The following is a 15,385-nucleotide window of genomic DNA, read 5'->3' as shown; positions in this document are numbered from 1 at the left end:
AGTTAAACCATCTCCTGATGGCATGCAGAGGTTTTGCTCACCCAGGGATCAGGCAGAGCTGAGTGAAGACTCAAGAGCCCAAAAGTTCTGGGTTTTCTGGTTGGTTAGTTGGTTTTAAACATACAGATTTTGATACAGATTTATTTATTTTAAAATTTGCTGGACTAATTACTGGTATTGCATACCTTCTTTGAAAATACATGCTTTAATGCTGAGGTCCCACTAAGTCACTTGGCCCTAACCTCAAGTCAGTTCACGTCATCCTTTGTACCATAAACCCCAACAAAAGTGCCAGAGTTAGAAAACAGCAACAGTTCTGTTTGTAAAAATCCTACAGCTAACCATTGGTTCTACTGTATAGCTTAGTTGCCGGTAAAACATTTCATGTTTACTCGATCATTGGTACCATTCAAATGTGACAGAAGAGATTTATTTCTTCCTTCCTAGTGCAAAGTTAGAGTTATGGACCAGCTCAAACCAACAGCTGAAACATGCACCTAGCATGCAAGTGTTCACAAACTGCAAACAAACTCCAACTTACTAGTTGACTCCGAACTCAAAAGTTCAGAGGGTCTGAAAACAATTAAGGAACAGAAGGTGAAGATAAATTAAGAGATATCAAGAAAAATAGTTGACATGAAAACAGCTCCCTCAATGTACTGCACATACTTTTATTACTCTTTCAGCATTCAGTCATCAGAGTATAAAAAGGTTGAAGGGATGGATATTGAACCAGTATCTCAGAAGTGTTGTGCTTTTGTAAAAATGAAAAAAAAATTTAAAAATGACGTATTTCTACAGAAAAAGGCTGAAGGTTAGACCCATCCTCCAGCTTCTCCTACCTCCTTACTCCTGTTCTTCCCTTTTAAGGCAACAAATGCATATGAATTTTCCTAGATCAGCATCTAGGACTAATCTCCAAGTGTGTCTTGAAATGCCCTCTCAAATCTTTAGCAAATACTTGTAGTCCCATTAAACTGAGAAAGGAAATTATACTGCTCCACTGGGAAAACAAGCATTCATCTATGTGCCTGGAAAAACTGAGTAGCTTCCAGTCAATATTGTAAGCTCGGAGAACTGGAAGTCTTTTTTCCAGTTGTCACCTCATGTGGAAATGGCCTCCAATGAAGTTTTCATATAGGAAAAGCATGTAGATTCTTTTTGTTTTTTGTTTAAAAACCAACATATTTCCCCTCTGTCCAAATCTAAAGGTTGGCAGCGACGGCACAAAAGACTGGTCATATGCAGAGATCCGTACAAAGAACTGATTTTTACACGGCAAGTCCTCAAAAGTCATCAGTTTGTAGACAGAAAACTAGGATTAGGGTAAGTGGCTGAGAAACCAGGCTCAACCTCTTCTACCCCCTTCCTTAGCTTTGTGTAAAAGCGGTCCCCCAGACTGCTGGAAATTCAGAAATACCACTTACATAGACAAACTCTTCAAAACTAATCTTCCCATCTTTATTCTTGTCACTGTCAATCATGAGCTTCTGGATGATCTCTCTCACTTTGTACCCAGGGAGAGGCAGGTTGGCTTCCTTGAAGAGCTCGTGCAACTCGTAGTCACAGATGAACCCGTTGCTGTTGAGGTCTGAGGAAGAGAAGGGGCAGGAAAAGGTTTTAGAAATGTGCCAGTACCCCGACAGGACCAGCCCCAGACAGCAGGGCAGAAACACAGCTCCCATGCTCAAAAGTGCTTTATGGAGAGCATCCTGCATACTGGGGACGTCTACAAGACATGGAATTAAGGAGGAATCTCCTAGCGCGGCCTGTCACAGCATACCTGTTTTGGGGCCACATTGCACAGAGCATTCATCTTTGCTGAAAGCAAGATCCATGTAGGACACAGACGCACAGCAGGATGCCCACACCAAAAATACCAAGCCCAAGTAGTACACTATTCAATAGACACCACCAAGAATACACCAGCAAAGGCACGCAGTAAATACACATGGCACATCCTCAGAGAGGGTCCCAGCACAAGCTGTGAGATCTCTCTGGCTTTGGGCAACAGCAGCCTCAAAGCAGAGCTGACCAGTGCACATGACCAAGTCTGGTGTAAAAGTTTCACAACAGAGCATCTGTGTTTTCATAAATCATCTCCAGAGTGTTTCTTTTTACATCTAACTGCAGCTGGCTTTGCATGTTAAAAATAGACGGTAATGAAACAAAGCACTTCTTACTTTCTGAACTGAAAACACTAAGTCAGCTCTGCATTTACATTTTTTGATTATGTTGATAATGATGTTATCCATTTATCACTGACAGAAAATTGCAGCCAGATATTTTAATGCTGCCCAAGAATGCTCTGCAAGGACATTTGCTTTGACAGTCAGCCACCAAGCCACAGCAGCACTGCATGCTTAGTGAGACATTACCACCTACTAGATTTAGGAAGAAAGAAAAACAAGAATCTAGTGTGAATCTGGAGCTTTTCACATCAACAGATCCCAGCTCCTTTGGGGACACCATCACATCTATTGACTGCACAGGGCAAATCCAGCAGCCTTTCTTCAGGCAAGTGAGGTTTTGCTGCCACCACGGACAGGCACGGGTTGGGTGCCTCCTTCCTCAGGCTAAGCAAGATGGTTCACAGCATGGCTTGGTACCCAGGCTTCGGCAGAGTTGATTCCACGAGCAGCCAGAGCATTTCAAGCAGTCGGATGGCCCAGATTCACATCCCAAGACATAAGCGTGACCCTCCAGCATGTTCAGAGACACAGGGATTCAGGGCATGTTGTGCTGTTACTGGCTCAGTAGTGATGTTAAAATCCCTTTGCTTTAGGCAAGTGGTACAGACAGCCCAGGGAAGTTAATTCAGTGCCTGAGCTGCCATCTCCTCCCCAGGGCCAGGGCCGTGGGGAGATACCAACCCTGGATTACTGCTGGTGGGGAATACCTGGATGAGCTGAGGAGGTGGAGATTTGGCAGTCTCCTACAATCATCATTCAACCACAGGCTCTGCAAAGTCAACACAGTGCCTGTACTGAAGACATCAGCCAAGCCCTTTAAGGCTAAATGAGAGCAGTCTCTGCATTTAAGCAGCTGGGTTACCTTCTCCCCCACCTCAAGAGCTCCTGGCACTGTGATGGTGCACTGCCAAGTGCAGCTCGCCACCACCGGCTGCCAAAACCACACCGTGCTGCAAGGCAACCAGCCCCGCTCAGCTTCGCCCAGCCACTGTTCTGCCCATATCCCCCATGGGAGGATTTTTCTGCTACTTATAAGGCGGCAGCCTCTCCCTGTGGCCGTAGAGTTAAATTCCACTCAAGCAACAGCTTCTGCTGCCGAAACACCCTCACAGACCGCAGGCTGCTGCCAGCTCCCCAGGCTGCACGATGGAAGAGCTGCACCAGCCCCAGTATTGGGTTTTGTTCAAGAGCAAGTCCCACACCACAGCCACTGGGGTCAGTATTGATGCTTAAAGGGGGATATTCAAGAATAAAAGAAAACAATCAGGATAGCTCTAAAGTCCTTTTTTTTTTTTTTAGGAAATTTTGAAAGTCATTTTACTTTTAATGAGGCATCAGTCATGGTTTTTAGGTTTTATTTCACAGCAATGTTCCAGCAAGCAGCATGTCCTCACCACCGCTCCAACCTTCCTCACTTTCTAGATCCATATGGGATTTTAAAATTGTTTTTCTAAGTTAGCAAGAAAGTGAAATTCAAATGCTTCGTGGCAAACATCCAAAGTAACACAGAGCAAACCTGTACTCCCTCCTACACCCCAGCACCTAGGTCTCAAACTAAAGAAGAGCATCAATTCCAGTGGATTAATAAATACATTAAACTACTTCATGAAATGTCAGTGTTTACAATAATGCTGATGAAATAAAGTGGTTTGGGCCAACAATGAATGGTAGCAACAGGCTGCTGACTGGCTTTCAATTTTAGAATTTTATTCCAAAAAAATATAAGCTTACAAAGGCAAGCTTTATTAAACAGTCCAGCCTGAGATGTCATCAGCAAACTATTTCCCCTCTAGATAAATCACAGCTTCTTCTATTACAGTTTTCTTATTACTAAATCTAACTCCACAATATGCATCTTTTCCCTGCCTCACAGCCAGTGGAGAAAATCAGACAAGAAGGGATTTGCTAATCTCCAGGGCCTATGGACCTGAAACAAAACTTTACTTTCACCCTCAGCATGCCTACAGCCAAGACCCATTGCTTTAGCCTGTGCTTGACTGAACCAACCACAATCCTTTGCCATGCTACCAAATGAAGCAGGTAAGTACAGAAACACCTGTTCATCACTTCTTCCAATCAATCCACCACCTAAAAAACTAAGTTTTACATCTACCCAAGTGTTAGTAGGCAAAGGACAAAGAAAAATAAATACAAAATACAATAAATTCAAAATACATACTGTATCCTTGATAGGATCATGGGTGTGATTTTGATTCAGATTTGGTAAAGGTTTTCCTCTTGACATGTCTAGCTTAAGCATTCAGAAGTGTTTCTGAACCAAGCTTGCATGTGCCATGTCTGAGCCTATTCAGAAGTGAAAGGGAAAAACACAATATATGGTATTTCATAAGGCAGAAGTCTGTTGGGTGAGACAGCAGGGAACTGAGCTCCAAAGTCCCTATCTCTAATATACTGGAGAGGTGCACAGGTAAAAGGATGCTTAAACCTGTTTAGAGGTCAGTTCTACATATGAAACCCTGCATGTCTTTTAAGGTTACAATCTAGTTCAAGGAATTAATCCCCAGCCTTTCATTTATATTGGTTTGCTTGCAGAACAGAAACCATAACTTAAAAACACTGATTGAAATGCAACTGAGGAGTTAGCCCAGGCCATTGTCTGGTCCATCCACACCTGCTGAGCAGACCTCAATCTCAGCCTGAAAGCACCAAAGCTGGCTGCAGGGCAAGATATCAGGAATCTACTGCAGTCTAGGTCAACATACGCCCATTTTGAGTGTTTCGTTCGCCACTGCAAAGCAGCGAACGGTCCCAGTCCTCCGGGTGTGCCTAGTTCAAGGAAGATTTACCTCTGCTCACTGAAAAAAAAAAAAAAAAAAAAAAAAAAAATTAGCAGCTCTGCAGCACAAGGAGCCATCTGAAACGCACACTCACATGTGAGCGCATGCGACCCAGGAGCATGGCACCAGGAAAGATCCTGCCCATCAGGAGGGGCTGCACACAGTGACTCTCAGCACCTGCATTGGGCTCAGACAGACAGCACATGATCAAGTGTGAAGGACACACACTGTTAAGTAATGCACCTTAACTCACGCAAAACCCTTGGGCCTCAGGACCTAAGTTCTTCCAAATCTTAACAACATCCCAAACACCCACCTGTAAGAGATACTCTTCCATAGTATCCTGGGAAAAAAAATTAATCACTGATTTACTTCATAGATTAAAAGGGCATCTATGTCCGAGACACTTTGGGAGTGGGATTTAAGAGCAAGACAGGTCTGTTGGTTCAACTGCAAGACCCTACACCAAGTTACTGGTTTTGCAGAAAAGACACTCTCATTTCAAGTTTTAGCTTCTTGGCCGCAGAAGGGCAGATTTAAGTGTTAAAGCCTGGTGGATGTGCTAGCCCGTGGTTTTGGCTTGGTTGCAGAGTCAAGTAACCTTAACTAGTGATTGACTATGTGGTGGAATATGGACCCATTCTTCTCTTAACATGTCAAAAAGCCTTTAGCCCTGTAAACATGACAAATAGGCCTGAGACCCCTATCCCACAGGGCAGCTGCTTCCATACCCACTGCCTCTGTTCCCGCTCTGGCACCACAGTCAAATGTACAAAGTAGCAGCATTAAAAAAAAAAAAAAAAAAATCATCACCTTTGCAAGCACCAGCAAGTTCCATAATTATTTCCAGCATTACCGCAGGCCCACCATATGGTGCCTTGCTGGATGTCCTGCAACAGGGCCAGACTTCAGATGGAAGGTGGTCTAAAATCCCTCTCTAACAAAATCTGAAGTGGTATTCAACAGCTGAAGAGGCTGTCAAAATAGAAGCTATCGCAAATGAAATCCTTTGGATACGGCCCAGAATTACTAATGGAAGAAAGCGAAATTGTTTTAACAGACAAGCTACAGCCTGGATCTGCCTGATGGAAAGGAAACTACAGCACATCTGAAGTTTCCTCTTTCTACTGAAAGATGCATGCACGCCAGCGTACTAAACCTGGGAAAGGTCACTGCAGTGATGTACGGCACCATCTTCTGCCCATATGCAGGTGGCGCAGCAAAGCCACAATAAACAAAATCCAAAAGCTGCTTCAAGCTCTGGCTCAGCTTCCTCCAGACAAGCACTTAAAATAGCTTAAATAACAGGATGCAAGAGGGGAAAGTAACCCACATGTTTCCTTTTAAGGATATATGCTCAGCAGGACACACTCTAGCAGGATCAGATCCCTATTTGCCTTAAGCTAACATTTCAGAGCATTGTTTTACCACCTTGCAGCAGCGAACAAAGTGTTCTGCTGGGTTACGATTTTTAAGTACTTCGTGTTTCCAGAAAAGATGCTTATCTCTGCTATCAGAAGCAGGGAGAAGGAAGACAAATAAACAGGGCAAGTTTGCAGATTTTGTTCTGCCATACCTCCCCTGTGAAGTGCCACTGTTTGGCCAAGTACATATATACACACACCTGTTCTACAGAACAAATTCAGAGATCAGCTGAGATTTGGAGCAACCTGCTCTTCTCCTACTAACCTGCGGGTCATTCAAAGCCTAGACAGTTCTTGTGCCCCACTTAATTACCTTTTTCAGATGTTAAAATGCTTTTCTTCCCCACTGCTGTTTACCACTTGGATCACTTCCAGTACAAATACCTGGCTGTAGGATGCTGAGAGCTGTTCGTCCGAGCTGTAGCTGACTTTAGTGCTAACCTTAAACCATGGTTTCTCACCCGTGGACTGCTTCTAGTAAGCAGTAGGTAGTCTATTGCCTTTTGCTGGCTGTCAGTGAACAGCACACCAGCTGCATGGGAGAGAGAGAGGATGCCTTCCATGCCACTTGAAGGCAAGTGGCGACAGAGGACATAGTAACACACCTCACTGCCTTCCAGCATCACCAGATGTCTTGATCCACTCCAGCTGCATACAGAAAAGCCAGTCAAACACACACCTTTAAAGTCCCATCAACCTACACATCCAGAGCAGCAACTTGCCCCATGCTAGAGTTAAAGCAGGTCTCCAGGAAGCCCATGCAGCTGCGCATTGGAGCGGGGCATGTCTTGGTGAGCAGAAACCACCCCATGAGAGGCATCCTCCTCCCCACATCTCCTTTATGACATCCTAGAAACCAATCAGCTGAGCTTTGCTATAACCATGCTTCTCAGCTGCATTCCAAGTCTTCCAGGTAGCTGGGAGATGAAAAAAAGGCTTCATTTTAAATAGCAGCCTTAGTCCAACTTGTCTTCACATTCACTAGAGATGGCATTAGAAGTTCCCAATGAAAGTCAGTCACCCAATTAGCAACCAGTTCTATACCCCAGGGCAAACATGGCCCCTTTAGGCAAGAATAAAAGGAATGAGAGCATTAAAGACACTCCTGACAGGCATGTCCCACAGCACTGCTTGCGGGCTGTACCATGCCTAAAGCACACAAAACAAAAGGCAGCTGAAAAGGACTAGCAGATTCCATCTCACTTGTGGGTATGTCCAGGCTAATTATCAATGATACCTACGTTTCTCAATGATACCTAAGTTTTGACACTGCTTTTATAATTTAAAACAAAACAGGGACCCACCTCCCGTGCAGGGTGAGCTGGTTTCCCAAAACAAACCAGGATTTGACTTGGGTTTCTCCATGTTTCCAGTGCAAAGGTGGCCAGCCAACCTAATCTCGGTAATTTCCCCCCACACTAATGACAAAAAGCCACCACACTGCAGCCAGGTTAATCATTTTAAGTTTATCCAGGGACAGAACGGGCTGCCTGCATCCCAGCCTTATTAAGGTTTGCGCTCAGAGGCACATTAGACAGCGAGAAGCTTGATGGTCGCTCATCTTCCTCTGCAGCAGCTCACTTCCACCTACTGGAAAAGTTTTGGGAAAAGCGAGACAGGAGAGGGAACTGCCTAAAACGCAGCTTGCTTCAAGTCCCAACAGGGAATACTGCTCCATGAGAATCAGTTGTCTTTGAAATTCCTATTTCTCTCTGCAGATTGCAAATTTAGAGCAAGTGAGAGTTTTAAGAGTCACCCTGCTCTAGAGGGCAGTTTACCCAATACAGATGTCAGGCAACTACCAATTTGTATTTATAACCAGTGCTCAAGAGATGCCAATGTCCAGTTAGGAAAACAAAATGCTGGCTCTGATCACTTGTGCAACTCCTCCCCGGGCCAGTGCCAGTCCCGGGTGTGGTTCCCCAGCTGCGTACACTGACCTCAGCCCACACTGCTGCGCTTCAGCCCCCATCCTGCCCCTCCCTGGCATTTATCTGATCCTCCAGTAAGCCCTATCAGGAAACTAAACTAGCAGAAAACAATTTCTCCATGATGTCAGTTTTCTGCCCGTTTCAGCTTCCCAAAGCAGCCTGCCATCGGCTTCTGCAATGCCAGCGCAGGGGGAAAGCTGGAAGGCAGGCGGAGCAGCTTGGGCTGTGCAACCCCTCGAGCACCGCAGGCTGTTAGGGAGGCGAGAACTAGGGAAGAAACAGAGCCACCAGAGGGCAATGCACATGCACGGCAGCTGCAAAGCATTTTATTATCACCGCAAGTTGCTCCATAATGGCCAGGTAAACAGACACTAATTAGGTTTTGCCTACGAGCTCACCAAACACAGTGCCTCAAATGCAACTGCACAAACCAGAAACATAGCACCTACATTCACCATCTGCATGGCTCAGCCAATCTGCCAAAACCAACATCATCAAAACCAAGCCCTGAAGTGCTGCCTGGGCCAAAGTAATGCAATACCTGTTTGCCATCAGGAACCAACAGAGCCCACCCTGGAGCAACAGGGTAAGGCTGTCTGCCACTGCTCATCGACAGCCAAACTGCCCATGTGCCCTCCTTTGGGCTCCTTGGCTAGAAGTGACAAGCCAGAAGCAACAAGGCTGCCAAGGGACTCCTTGGCATGGAGAAGATCACAAGAGCAGCAAACTGCCCACGTCCTGCTGGCACTGCTGCTCACACCGGTGGGATAAATCCATTTCAAATGTACAGCAGACAGGAGCAAGGTGCCCTTACCACTGTGACTTACCAACTTTGGCAAAGGCCTCCTTGAGTTCCTCCAGCTCATCTTTGGAAATTTGCGTGGTGTTGGCCATCTCATGAATTTAGGGAGTACCTAAAGAGAGGAAAAGGACACTGTGTGAAACCAAGCTGCATTCAAATGCATGCAGTTTTGAACAGCAGTATAGCAACAATCAGTACCAAGGTCACTACAGTTCTTGAAGCCACGTTTATCTTTCCACTAAGAAAACAGATGTGTGGAACTCAGAAGATGGGAAATGTACTCCTTAAGTCAAAAATCCCATTAGCCTTGTTAATATTTAGCTCTGTGTATTTATTTTATAGGCTATGCTGTTCTGCACACATTAAGATACCTGCTACCTGTGTATTCTGTAGGTCAGGAAAGCTCCTATCTCCAAGGATTTTCCACAACTTTGAACAAAGTCAGAATCCAGAGTTAAAATATTAATGCAGGAGATACTGAATGCTCTGCCTGCCTGTCTGTCCCCCTGAGACCACACAGCTACCAAACCCAAGTAATAAAGATTCTGAACAGCACCTGAAAAAGGTCTTTTTGCACCTGAAAAAGGTCTTTTTTAGTATACCTGATATTGTTTGCAAAAAGGAAATAGTCTGCTTTTCTACAAGAAAACTGATTGAATAAACACCTGCTTATTTCCCCAGAGTCAGTCTCTCAATAAACCATGTAAGCAACTGTTTGCACTGCCACTGACCCCCTCCACCCTCCTGAGCAAGGCACGACAGGAACACTGCAAGCAAGAGCAGAACAGCAGGCATCAGCCACGCTCAAACCCTGAGTACGCAGAAACTCCGCTTTTATCAGATCTGCTTGGTGTTTAAGAAACAGAGAGAATGAAGCATACAGTTCCTACACCCATCTGCTATAATCCTCCTTTCCAAGCACTAATTAGGTGCCACCTGGCCAGCCTGGACAGGAGGTATCACCATAAGGATGGGAAAAGGCCAGTGACCTGCCTGCATCCCCTTCCTACGACATTCGTGACGGCAGCATCAGATGCCCTGTTGGCACTTTGGCCAATACGACCAAGAGAGATCAGTGATTGATGGAGCAATGCAAATAGGGCAATCCCTGTGCATGAACAAAAAGGTAGGGACCAATAAGCACATTCTAGCACACATGCTAGCTCTAGCTCAGGGTCTTTAAAAATGGGGATCTGGGCAGGCTCAGCGTGACTTCAAATGAGATTTGCATCCCAAGATTTTCCAGCTCCCACTTTGTTAGCTACAGTCACTGTAAGTTGAGAATAAAAAGGTTCCTCCTCTGCCTATGGGAACAGACACAGCTGCCTCCTCCTCTGTAAGCAAAAGGATGAGGGGTGAATTCAGGTTTACAGACTGTCAGCAGGCAGGATCCTGAACAGGCTGGCTCGCTGCTCAAGTGACAAGAAGCTCAGTTTCACAAATGCCTGTGCTCTGATTAGCAAGCCTCTTTTGTCTGAGGATCCCAGCTGCCTTCACAAGCACTTGTTAGCTTAAGAACACAAGTTTGCCTGTAGCTGTAAATACTCATTTTCTGTAACACTTCACTCAGTCTGGAAAGAACTACGTCGTCGTCAGAGATGAGAGCGATGGGCAGGTGTGGCAGCCTGGGAAAGCAGTTCAGACAGGTGCTAGCAGCAGAGAAAGTCAACAAGAAGTTGCATCACTGCAGAGACATGAAGGAAAGCACATCAGACCCCACCTCCCAGCATCTGCAGAGCTGCCAGTGGACACGACAAGATGTTTAACAGTCAGTAAAAGCCACCACCAGCAAGACAGCCAACTTCATCATTGGGCTCGTACTGCAAGAATGGGGCAGGGGGAGGAATTGCAGCAAAGCTGCATCAGACTGACAAAAAAAAAAAAAAAGCACCATAGTAATTTTTTTTATACTGTTTAACAGATTACAATTTAGACTAGTTGACCAAGGAAATGCTACCATGCAGGTCCTTGCAAGATGCAGGAATGCTGTGTGCAGCGCTGCCCGTCTTGCTGGATGCTCACTCTGCCATTCTGGGACCTACCCTCGTTCCTGAAGCAGCCCCACAGGTGCCCCAGCAGCCCGAGCCTCAGTGCCACCAAAACCTGGCTGTTATTCCCAGGGGATAAAGGAGTTGCTCAGCAAGAAAGTCAGCTCTGAGCAAGCTACAGGTGGTGGATTTCACAACTGGCAGAAACACTTCGGGAACACTATCAGGAATGGAGACAATTTTGGCTACGCAGGCAGGCAGGTGGCATGAGCTGCCAGGCAGGAGAGGCGGAGCTGCTAGACTAAAAATTCAGCCAACCCTCCTTTACAAGTTCTGCCTTCTTCCTAATCCTCATTTGCACCAATTCATTTTCAAACCATGAGGATTTCCCTTAAAAAGTGATTTCCAAAAGTATCATTATCTAACCACTTCATTGGAATTTGCTGCTGACTATCTGCAACATCTTTAACACCAAAACAAGCAGCAAACACCACCGTAAGCCGAGCGCTTTTGAAAAAAGCTGCTCTGTTTGACTTTTATCAGGGAAATATCACACTCTGGATATGCCCTGCAGTTGTTTCTGTGGGTCTTCACTTAAAAAAAAAAATTCCCTTCCAGCCCCTATGCTGCTCAGCTCAGTCTAAGTCTGTAAAACAGGTTTACCTCTCAGTTTCATATCGCTTCTTCCTTCTCAGTTTCTCTGCTTGAGAGGAAAGAAGGAGAATTTGAACCAACAGAGAAAAAGCAGACACCTGACCTTGTTATAGCTGTCTGGGAAGGGGAAAGTATGTTATGATATAACAAAACAGTATATGAAAAGGTTAGTGGGCCACAAAGTTACAAGTTGACAAGGACTGCTAAGCTCCCAAAGTAATTTTACAGAGTTTTTTTGCAATGGAGAGGTGTTACACCAACATTGGCACACTGGGCTGGGGAGCAAGGGAGCTTTTCAGTTTTTTGTTGTGTGGGGGGGGGTTTGTTTGTTTTTAATAGCTGAGTCTAGGGCATTCAGAATCATGTTTTTCATTCAGTTGCATTTTTAAACAAGAGGCTTTGTCTTCACAGACATAAAAAGCCCTTTTATCATACTGGCATAGGGATCACACATCAGCTGCCTCACTCGAAGCCCTGTGGGGACGCAGCACTGCACTGCTCACGCCTCACCACGTCACAGTCACTTCCACCATGAGCAAAGTCTCTGTCAGGGCATGCAATGACAGCCAGAGAGAAACTCACATTTAAAGACCCATTTTAGAGGGAGGAAGAGAGAACGAGGAGAAAAGAGGAGAGAGAAGTGATCCCACACCCATTTTACAGCCTGGTGACAGATGGCCCATTGGTCAATGCACACATAAACAGTGTATAAGGAAGCAATTCTTGCTCCAGATCCCTTTTGCTCCTGCCTTCATCTCTCACCCCACAGAAGGAAAGCAAAGGCAGCTGCATAACAGAGATGCACAAGAGCAGCTTCACAGAAAAGAGCGGCTGGCAGACAGTGCAGCCCGTTTCTGTCCTCTGAAGACTTCACTTTGTGCTGCAGATCAGAGCTGCTGAATATCAACTCCCTTCCTAGAGAGGGGCTGTATAAAGTTTCTGTGCAAACAAGTTTTATAGCTTCTAAACACATTGCAGTCACTGAATCGGGGTTAGTTTATTTGCTCTCCAGACAGAACTGCAATACGGGCAGGTCAAATAAAGCTGCCCCAGCCCGCGTGTTTTAACAGCTGTAAGCCACCTGGAGACACGCCATTGCAGTGAGGACTGTCACTGGAGGGACGCCTCTGCTGCGGCGCTCAGCTCTTCCAGCACAAGTGCCAGAAGCTAACCAGGACATTTGGGTGGATTAACTGTTCAGGCTACAACTTAAAAACACTCAAGCCCAGATAAAAAGTCCCCAAGACTTTTCCCCAACAGGGGAAGCTCTGGGAGCTGCATCCTGCACAGAGGATCGGTGGAAAATGGGGGTGGGGAGGAGCATTCAGGCATCTGCACATCTTCTTGAAAGCTGGAGGATTAATTCAATTTTGAAAGCACATGGCAACCAAATACTTCCTGACAGCCACTTGAACACTTCCAACAGAAACAGAGCTGGAATTTGCTGCTGATCCAAATGGAAGAATTTGCTTTCTTAGCAGCTCCACGTTAGTTTGAAAACCGAGCTGCTCTGTCCCTCCCAGACCCACCCTGTTTTAATATCTCTACAACTGACTGATTAACAGCATCAATTTGTTTACTCAAACAGGCAAACACAGAGACACATTAAAGTGTCAACAAAAAGGTATTAATATGTCCTTTTTCCATCCGATTAAAAAAAAAAAAAAAAGAGCAAGCTAGGCCTAGTCTGAAGCAGTGACTCACCTCATACATATTAGCCTTTTCAGAGGAACCTGTGGTTTTGCTGCTTTTTCATGACAAAGGCTCCAGACATGAGAAGGCAAGTCAGTCAGCATTAGCCAATTAAAAATATTTCAAAACCCACATGCCTCTGACCACTAACCCAGCACATATCAGTCTTGCTTTAGGAATAATGAGCCGGACAACCAGGCACTCAGTCCTCCCGCAAACCATGGCAAGTGCCAGAGCCCCTGGGCTTGCAGCACACCACACGGACACAGCCACCTCGTTAATTTGGAGCTAATTTGGAGGGAATCCTGGTGATTCAGCTGATGTAGGATCCAGCCCCCAGGCTTCCTGTGGCTCACCCCATCCTCCTCTTCCTCCCTGTTTTGCAGGTAGGGCTGGGCTCTGCCAAGAGCCACATCAGAGAATGGGGTGGCTGTCCACGCTCCCCTGCTTCCCTTGCCCCAATCACCCCCTCCCCCCCAGCTCCTTTTGCAAGATGCATGAATCTTGGTCACCACAAAGTCCTTTCTAGCCCTCAGCTGCAAGGGCCTCTCCTCTCCCCCACTGCCACGCAGACCCCCTCCACAGGGCCAGCCACTCTGCTCAGGGAAAAGCAGCGAGGGAAGCGAGTTACTGGCGAGGGCTGAAAGCCTGAGTTTTCTTTGCATCCCTTCCCAGGTGATCGGGATTGCAGAGGATGCTGCAGGGATCTCCCGACACTGCAGGAACCCTCCTCCACAGGCACCGGCCAGCCCTAGGCTCACGCTGCATTTGGAAATGCTTGCAGGCAGGAGAGGGCACATATACCCACACACACACACATCCCATTGCCAGGCACACCCAGCAGCTCTGCTGGCTCCTCTTTCTGGTCCAGTCCAAGCAAAGCCTTTGGGGTTTTACAGACATCTTCAAACTTGACAGCAACAGGAGGAAGTGAAAGCTTTCAGTGCACAGACTTAGTCTGATGAGTCCTCCAAGATAAATACTTACAGCCACTTTGGCAGGAGACAGGGAAGTTTAGGGATTGATGGCCTGTAAATGAAAGCCTATCACGCACTCCATCCTCTCCTGCTCATAATCAGTTTGTGTGTTTTGTTCATCAAATTGCTCCAAGACAACACCCAGTCGTTACACGTGGTTATTAGCACACACCAGGCTGCTGAAAGCACATAAACTTTTGTTTGGCAATTTTCTGACAGTCACCAGTCAGAGGCACAGGCTGAAACCAGACCTTTGCCATGCTTTCGTCTGTCCACATGGCGATAGGTGTCATCCTGGTAACAGCAGTGATTAGGAGATGCTACCCCATCCGCAGAGACTGCACCGCTGCGGTGTCTAACACCTTGCCAACAGCATGACGCTGCTACAAACCACTGTCCCCCAGAAACTACTTTGCTGCTGCTCTTTGCATGAATGCAGCACTCATGCACGCAAAACACAGAGGTGTTCCTATCAACTCAGCTGTTTCCCCTACCTCAGGGGGTAAGGGGCACGCAAAGCTTTGAGCACGAATTTCTTTGCAGTGCCAGACTTGGCCAAGTAGCTGCATCTCTCACCTGTGGCTCTTCCCTTCAACCAAGCTTTCCCAGCTCCGTGCGCGTCAGGCTCAACACTGATGAAACTACAGCTCTGCTCTCAAGGTCTGCAATACTTTAACTATTGAACAGCACTGGGCTGTAACGCCTGGAAAGCAATCACCCAAATCCACCTTTATTTCAGTATTAATCCAGTTTTCCTCGTCCATGCACAGCACTAAACAACTCACCTCAACAGGCCAAGGACCAACTACACACGAATTCAATTTTAATAGATAATTTCTTTAAGCTTATCTTGCTGTTTGAATTGACTACCTCCCACCTCCCAATTCTCCAGCTTCCTCAAGCTACTGACTTTATACACAGTACATC

General features: G+C 46.1%; 1 protein-coding gene across 2 annotated transcripts in view; it reads right to left on the bottom strand.

Annotated features, from left to right (window-relative positions):
* PLS3 (plastin 3) overlaps positions 1-15,385 on the bottom strand; it is a 54,122-nt gene that overhangs the window by 13,287 nt on the left and 25,450 nt on the right. For both annotated transcript variants that reach the window (XM_075513011.1, XM_075513012.1), the window contains exons 2-3: positions 9,173-9,259; positions 1,428-1,591 (exon numbers count right to left, since the gene is read on the bottom strand). In XM_075513011.1, the coding sequence (XP_075369126.1) occupies positions 1,428-1,591; positions 9,173-9,239 (231 nt within the window). In that variant the 5' untranslated portion in view covers positions 9,240-9,259. The remainder of the gene's footprint in view (positions 1-1,427; positions 1,592-9,172; positions 9,260-15,385) is intronic.

Source organism: Mycteria americana, chromosome 10 (assembly GCF_035582795.1).
Source record: "Mycteria americana isolate JAX WOST 10 ecotype Jacksonville Zoo and Gardens chromosome 10, USCA_MyAme_1.0, whole genome shotgun sequence".
In the NCBI taxonomy this organism is placed as follows: Eukaryota; Metazoa; Chordata; class Aves; order Ciconiiformes; family Ciconiidae; genus Mycteria; species Mycteria americana.
This window is presented reverse-complemented; position numbering and strand designations above follow the sequence as displayed.